Raw genomic sequence first — 8,458 nt, 5'->3', positions numbered from 1 at the left:
ACACTTTTTAAGTGTGCTTAATAACATTTAAATCACACCTTTTAAGTGTGATTAAAAATATTTAGATCACATCTTTTAAGTGTGATTAAAAATACTTAGATCACACCTTTTAAGTGTGATTAAAAATATTTAGATCACACTTTTTAAGTGTGATCTTTGGAAGTGTGATTAAAAAGGATCATTTTTAATCACACTTTTTAAGTGTGATTAATAACATTTAGATCACACCTTTTAAGTGTGATTAATAGTATTTGCATCACATCTTTTAAGTGTGATTAATAACATTTAGATCACATCTTTTAAGTGTGATTAATAACTAATAAAATCTGTCATAAAAAAATGATTCGACATATTTGAAAAATAATCAATATTATTTTTGTATACACATTTGAAGAATATAATACACACTATATACTATATTTTGAATCATAACCATATATTGAATAGAATAACGTCATATATTTCATAAATGGAAATTAAATATTCAAAACTACATACAAAGGAATTAAATAAAAAAAAAATTAACTGTGCTTACATATATAAAAAAATAAAAAAAACTTAAAAAACAAGTTCTTTAATTCTTGGACCATATTTTGCATCTCTCCAAAAAATTCTGACCTGAAAAATGAAAACACAAATTAATCCAAAAACCGCTGATGCATATGAATAAACTAAAAAGTTAATTCAGCAAACCAAAATAGGAACATTAATCATTTCTGCTTGATCTTAATCCTTTTGGAAATAACTTCCCTGTTAACAATTAGATGCCATAGCAGCTCAGTGTCAATGACATTGTAATTAGGAGGACACTAATGAGCACAATATTTAAAAATGAGAAATCTTAATACAGCTTGTGTACGATCTTTTTGTGAATGCATATTATTATTACTGTTGAACCATAATTCTAGGTACCCATAAATAAATAAATAAAAACTCCAGAATTTACTCCATTTTTTTTTGGTGGGGGTGGGGAGGGGTTACTATCACCAGCAACAGCAGGTTTTGGAGAAGCAGAGGCTGCATTTTCTTTTGCACCTTTGGAGGAAAAAGAAGAGAAAACAACTACCCATTTCATGCATGTCTGTCTACCAAAGAATAAGTGCAAACACTAACAGCTGGCACAAGCGTATGAAAAATCATAAAGAAAATACATTATTATCTTAAAATACCTGGCCAAGCATTAGTAGTCATATAAGAGACCTAGGATTGAATCCTACCAGGTTGAAAGGATTATGGGACATGGGGAGGCCTACTGTCGTCCCTCCCCCCCTGGAAAAAAGTGTACATGAATTTTGAAATTTCCCACAGATGGCACGGGTTGAAATTGGGAGATGAAAAGCGAGAACAAGAATAGCTGAATACCTCATTGCATGGTAAAGTGGCCTATACCATAGGACATATGAAAGAGGGCATCCAAGTAGAGCATAGATTGTTGCCAGGAAAAATATTTTTACACCTGGAAATAGTGACCACGTCAGAAGTTCTATATTGTAACCTGTCAACACTTTTATGCATATGCCCAAAGTACGGAAGAAAAGAAAATATTAGAAACCCTACCTCCACCTCTAATCCAACAAACTATCACAACAATAACATTAAATACAAGGCAAAGAACTATGCCTGCAATGGCAAGTGGGGTAAAGGGGAAAAAAAATATCAGTGAAACAGGCTAAGTTATATATAAAAGAAATGCAGATCAATTGAAGTCTTCTTACCAAAGTTATATCAGAAAGACTATATAAATGAAAAAAGGAGGAAAAAAATTTACTCTTGTATCATCCAATTTCGAATATTAACCTTGCAAGACTTCTTTCTGGTGGTGGTCGTGATGGTGGAGGTGGTGTAGGAATAAGCATATTAAGTCACTTTAGTTGTCATGAAACTATCCTCTATATTTAAACTCAACTAAAACATATAATAAATCATGCTGGACGATCAGCACTTCATTGATATTCAGGCAGTCAATAAAGTAAAAAAACAGTAATTTGATCATGAGTATTCATTCATATATCAAAAACTCATCTATAAAAAATGAACAGGTGATGAGTATTGATTTTCGCTTTATTTTATTATTTCATTCATTTGGCAGCCCAGAGGCAGGGAGGGGGTGTTTCTTAAAGAAAGCAACTAGCTAGGACAGTAGTATTGCCAGTATATGGTGATCAAACTCAGAAGTCGACACATAAAAGGAATAAGGAAAATGCTCAAATTAGAAAATGAAGCCATCTATACCTAACCAACTTGCAAAAGCCAGATACTGCAACTTCTGAGCATGAACAAGAATTTCATTGCCTATATCATGATGAATAATTGGGAAACATGGAGGCCAGTTTTTATCATCTGAAGGGACACCAGCTGAAAATGCAATATTAGAAGAAATAAATCAGAAAAATATCATTATCCAGGAAAATCATATAAAACTATTCTCAAAGCAATATATACGTATTGGCCTTCATCTCATGGCTTACCACTGGAAACAGTATCTTCCCTTCGTTTAATTTCCTGAAAAATATGGCATGCATCAGTACTATTGAAAACAAGTATATAAATATCTTAAAAAGTGTACACAATCAATATATATATTGCGATAATGGCAACATCTAAACAAGTCATCATCAAATCATGAAGAACTCTGGTTGTTATTTTGAAGGCAGTCAAATAAGTAATTTACAAATAAGAAAATATAAACAGATTTATGAGGTACAGTTGCAAGTATATTCTCGATAATGAAAGGCAAAACGAACACGTTCTCTCCTTTTTAGATCCGCTTCCCAAGCTGCAAGTTCCTTCTCCTTTTTCTTAGGATCCTGCCATATCACACCACATGATATACAACTCAGTGCTCCCAATACTATGAAACAATATAAATTCAAACTGTAAATTGATTACATTCATTGAATCCAACGGTATATCAACAGTTGCATTATGTTTTTGGCCAAAACCCAGTGTTTGAACCACTATTTGAGGAATGCGTGACTTTGGAGCAGCACTGCCATTCTGCATACAAGGGACAATTTGGATGGCTTGATGATCAATATGAATAATGAAAACAGGTTTAAAAAAAATATAAAAACAAAAATCCAAAATTGCATGATGCAACTTGTAGTCATAAAAACAACGAGAATTAAAGTATATATATATATATATCAGCTTAGTAAATAATGCATTAACTGGTACTTGCAGTGGCTACAAATAACCTAGTTTTGTACTGTTCATACAATAACTTAGTACATTTATCACTGAGAAGGGTTGTCATCGTTTCACCTGCCAAACAAAAATCAATTGTTATCATTAGAAACTAAAAAGAGAAAAGAAAAACAAAAGCACAAAACATAAAAACCAAAATATTGAGTTACTTGAATTGGCATATTTAGGTGACCAATAACTAAATATCAGCTGGTTCATTCATGATATGAGATAGGAACTCTAACTTAACTGACAAAAATGCATGGAATGCTCAGATTCTAAAGATCTCTGCATCTGATAGCTCGGCTACCAAAACATAACAATCAAAAAACTATATGCCTTTGACATACCATTTGCTTTTCAAACAGAGAACTGAGGTTAAGACCCTAAGATTTAGATATAAGTATTCAAAAGCGTTCATAGAGACAGGATTCACAGGTTGTTCTTCCCGTCTTTCCACGACAAGGTTTTGAGTGTCCTGTACATCAAAACAAAAATCACAATTAAAGTCACCCCCAATGCCCTATTCCTCAATACTAACCGAAAGGGTAGATGATCAAATATTTTTTGACTGAAATTGTAAGCAAGATATAGTTACCCTTGATTCATTGAAAATAGCATCCACATCGTCGAGACTAACATCCTCGTTTGCAAAAATAGGAGGCTTATATCCCTTCTTAAACCACTCATTCTCAATGACCTTCACAATGGCAATGCGATGTTTATACAATGAAATAACATTTGCAAAGCATTGGATACTCACCTCACAGATAAGTTCCACCAACTATGGTAGTGGTAAGAGTGGTTATAAATTTTTTTTCAAATTGGATGTCTAACACCATAATCACCAAATTTCATCTAAACCCAATTTCTACAATAGGCATAATCAATTGCATTAAATTGTAACATGGTAAGAAATTCTTTTCTTTTTTTTTTTGGTCAAGGAAAATAGAACTAAATGACCAAATTATCAACATAAGAGTGAAATTACAATAACTACAAGGGTAATTTGCCTTTAAGATTAAAGACCAAACGTAGCACTCAAATACTACAATTAAGCTTTTCATATCAAGGCAAGAGACTGATAGCCAGATTTATGCAACATATAAAATTCATTCAGTCTACTTGCAAACTTCACTCCTTTTTGGCACATTTCCCTATCAATGGATATGTTTTAAATTCTTACACACCTGAGATTCACATGTACTCCACTAATTATGAGTGTTTTTAAGGACAAATAACAAACATTTGAGAACAGAGGATTTTTCACCACTACAATTCAGGTTGGAGAAAAGAGAAAAACAACACAACAATACCCAAAACATAGATATTAAAATACTTGGAAAAAATACTACTAGTAGTAGAGAAGTGGTATGAATGAAATCAAACTAGTAGCCAACAAGGATTTGCATGAGCACATCACCTCTCTTAGGAGGCAGGGTGGGTCTCTGGCTGGGCTGGAGGAGGGTTATCCCACCGTCATTAGGAATTTAAAAGATTGGTTAACAGATTTTGCGACATTTACAAAAAAAAAAATGCCACAAAAAAAATGTGGTTATATCTACTTTTTCTAGTAGTGAATAGAGAAGAATCTGAAAAATGTAGACATCCAATCTAAGCAGCAAGCATATCTCATTACACTGTGACTGAACAACTAGCATATACACAAGAATGAGATGCCTAGCAAGGCAAGAAATAGCTTTTTATATCAGTTTCTAGACTCACCAAAAAGAGAGGATATGAACCAAGCAACAAGCGGGGAAGTGCTGAAGTGAAGTACCAATAAAATGAGATATGTCTAGAGAGTAAATATTGAGGAACAAATAAAATATGAATTTCACAAGATACTCTAGTTATGTCAAGGGTGTATTTTGATGAGAGTTTTGAGGAATTTATGACAAAAAAAAGTATAATAGAAATCTGCACCATTCATGAATCAAGAAATCAAATAGATTAAGAAAGAAAATATAAAGGTGCATATTACAACAAGATCAAACCCCAAGCCAAACACCACAAATAAAAGAAACATTTCAAAAAGGAAAAATTTCAAATTGTATATTTTATATAAAGGAAGAGCTGCCAACTGCTTGTATGACTGTCTAATCAAAGATCTAATTCAGAAACATTTCAAAAAGGAAAAATAAATAAATAATGAAATAGGAACCTTTCTTAAGGATGACTTTAAGTACTAAATAAAGAACAAGATCCACCAGAAAATCTATTCTTCATTTCAGAAAATGACAATGTACCAAGGTACTTTGTTTTAGAAACTACCATGCTGGTGATGGTAACCATGGTAGAATCTGTAAAAGTCCAATGCTAGCAATATCAAAGAACATGAATACATCCAAATGTATTCTTTTATTTTTTTTCTACCTCTTATAAAGTATCTGTAGAAAATTTTGCAAATAACATATATGAGAATTCTAAATCTCCTCTTCATGAAATCAAATCTTTTAATTTCCTCCATTTTCTTAGCAACCTCACACCAAAAACACAACTTTTTTTCATTCAAAGATGAACATCAATAATCTGAATTTCATTTTCATTCCATTTCCACCATATATCAAAACATAACACACAATATGTACACATTTATATTGCATAAAAACACATATACATACAGATGCACAAACACATCGATCTTAAGCATATGCTTTGGAAATGAAGAGAGAGATAGATAGAGAGAGAGAGAGTCTAAATCAGAGGCTTTACCGGCCTGAGCTGGAGGGAGAGGCTTGGAGGGCAGCTTAGCCGGCTGAGTAGCGGCGGCGGACTGAGCCGGAGCTGTGGCTTTCTTCGGAGGGGACGGAGCTTCTGGAGGAGCTGATTGGGGTCGTCGTTGTCATCGTCGCCGAGAAGATCAAAAGGGTTTGTGGTCGCCATTGTTATATAGTTCGATATATGTTTTTACAGATACATAGCGATGTAAAAGCTCGAAGCTTTTGGAGTTTCAGAAGCAACCAGGAAACCCTAGTTATTGGTTAACTCCATAATTAGATCTTACAACAACAATAAACTTAGAGAGAGAGAAAGAGAGACAAAAATTGTGGGGTTCTGTAAACCCTAGCCGGAGCGGCAGAGATAAGTGTGAGTTGCGTAGTACAAGTCTTAAAAACCCTAGTGGGACTGTATCAGTGTGGTTGAATTTGGATCAAGATTGGTTTGGGCCCTTTTATATTGTTTACTCAAAATATTTGATTTTTGGGTGGTGTTTGGGAGGTTTGTGTGTTGATTTTTTTTTTTTTTTTTTCACTAGAAGACAAATTTTTTAAAAATTAAAAAAATAAATCTAAACAAAATATCACATTTAATTTCATAATTATTTTACTTTTTCTCTCACAAACATCACATCTAACCACAAAAAAACTTAACTATCTTTTCAAACACTAAAAAAAATTTCTCCAATAAAATCCTACAATTAAAAAAACTACATAAAAACTCACTTCCCAAGCTACATAAAGGAAGATCTTTGATTTGGAAATTGTATATTTTATATAAAAATCAAATTGAAATATTTTATACAATCACACCTATTTATGGAGTGTAATTATATATATATATATATATATATAATTACACTTATTTAAAAAGTGTGATTAAAAAGTAGTAATGTATATATAATCACACTTTAATTAAAATGTGTGATTAAAATATATATATATATATATATAATCACACTTATTTAAAAAGTGTGATTAAAAAGTAGTAATGTATATATAATCACACTTTAATTAAAATGTGTGATTAAAAAATATATATATATATATATAATCACACTTATTTAAAAAGTGTGATTAAAAAGTAGTAGTGTATATATAATCACACTTTAATTAGAATGTGTGGTTAAATATCTATATATATAATCACACTTATTTAAAAAGTGTGATTAAAAAGTAGTAGTGTATATATAATCACACTTTAATTAGAAGGTGTGATTAAAAAATATATAAATAATCACACTTTAATTAGAATGTGTGATTAAAATGTATATATATAATCACACTTGTTTAAAAAGTGTGATTAAAAAGTAGTAGTGTATATATAATCACACTTTAATTAGAAGGTGTGATTAAAAACATATATATATAATCACACTTAATTGAAAAGTGACATAAAAAATAAATATTATCACACTCAATCAAATTAAGTGTGATTAAAATATCAATCTAATTTTTTTTATCACACTTTCAATAAAAGTGAAATCTTTTTTTTTGTCAAAGTGTGATCTTTAACTATTTTTGTAGTAGTGTGTATTTTATTACAAGCTCTCATCTTGCATAGAAAATGCTTGCTCGTATCTTTTATATAGAACTTGCTCGCGCTGTTTTGCACACCTTACCTGCACTTGTTAGTGCATTGCATCGCACTGTTTTGCACACCTTACTTGCACTTGTTTTGTGCCCCTGTATCGCACTATTTTGTGCATTCATCTCATTCGCACTATTTTGTGCATTCACTTTGCATCGCACTGTTTAGTGCATTTCAATTCAAAATTATTTGCACTATTTAGCGCATCATACTGTCTTGTGCACTTTTTGGTCTAGGAGACCTTAAATCTTCTAAAGGTGCAATTCTTTTGATGCTTGTCGTGACTGAACGACTTCTAGTGGTCTGGTATAGCCACCTGCCTGTGTTTGCAGTGAGTTTCTAGGAGATCAACTGAGACAGTGGAAACTAGAGTTCAAATGGCCAATGCCTAGAATGCAAAGGTTCAGGATTTTTGAGACTAAAGTCTGGTTTAAGTACCCAATGGTGTATCCTCGGCTTGAAATCTGTATGGCAGCCCCATAGGTTGAGGTAGTGGGTATGCGCCTCAATTCTAGATACTGAGCCAACCTAGTCTGTCGCCCTATTGGAGAATAGGGAAAGCTATGACCATAGCCAGGGAGAAAAGTAATACATATGGTTCAACCGAGAAGAAGCGGAAGATCCCTAGCAGCATGAGGTGAGTCAGCACCAGTTGCCCCTGTGAGGTACTTTCACTTCCCAGCTACATCGCATTTCATCATCTATTATGTTTATCACATTGTATATTGCATCTATCGCATGCATCTACTGCATTGTCCATTGCATCATGCATCCTTTCTATGTTAAGCTTAGTCTGGTATGTGCTTATACATCTCCTTCGTTGAAGCATGGTTCTGTGATAATGTGTACATGCCTATTCCACTAAGAGACTTATGGTCTGAGGGTGTCAGCACCTTTTCTATGTTAGACGTGGTTTGCTTTGTGTCCATGCCTTTTCTAGGCAAAATATGGTTTGGTCGTG

The 8,458-nt window shown here is 32.7% G+C and overlaps 1 protein-coding gene across 10 annotated transcripts; it reads right to left on the bottom strand.

The window, feature by feature from the left end:
• Window positions 1-443: 443 nt before the first annotated feature.
• LOC114319290 (secretory carrier-associated membrane protein 4) lies at window positions 444-6,355 on the bottom strand. 10 transcript variants are annotated; one of them, XM_082898691.1, is made up of 11 exons: window positions 5,902-6,346; window positions 3,785-3,886; window positions 3,537-3,664; window positions 3,172-3,264; window positions 2,890-2,997; window positions 2,745-2,807; window positions 2,469-2,502; window positions 2,233-2,355; window positions 1,558-1,620; window positions 1,363-1,456; window positions 446-618 (listed from the first exon to the last, which is right to left on the bottom strand). In XM_082898691.1, the coding sequence occupies exons 5-11, from the start codon at window positions 2,893-2,895 to the stop codon at window positions 522-524; spliced, it is 480 nt and encodes a 159-aa protein (XP_082754817.1). In that variant the 5' UTR covers window positions 2,896-2,997; window positions 3,172-3,264; window positions 3,537-3,664; window positions 3,785-3,886; window positions 5,902-6,346; the 3' UTR covers window positions 446-521. The 10 variants fall into 10 exon arrangements, 7 of the variants coding, with proteins under 7 accessions (XP_082754815.1, XP_082754812.1, XP_082754811.1 ...); XM_082898686.1 differs by having other exon boundaries at window positions 445-618; window positions 2,890-3,264; window positions 5,902-6,347; XM_082898688.1 differs by adding an exon at window positions 1,170-1,269 and having other exon boundaries at window positions 491-618; window positions 2,890-3,664.
• Window positions 6,356-8,458: the final 2,103 nt, after the last annotated feature.

This window comes from Camellia sinensis, chromosome 12 (assembly GCF_055761805.1).
Source record: "Camellia sinensis isolate YWXY chromosome 12, ASM5576180v1, whole genome shotgun sequence".
Lineage (NCBI taxonomy): Eukaryota > Viridiplantae > Streptophyta > Magnoliopsida > Ericales > Theaceae > Camellia > Camellia sinensis.
The sequence above is the reverse complement of the archived record's forward strand: the minus strand, read 5'-3'. Positions and strand labels throughout refer to the sequence as shown.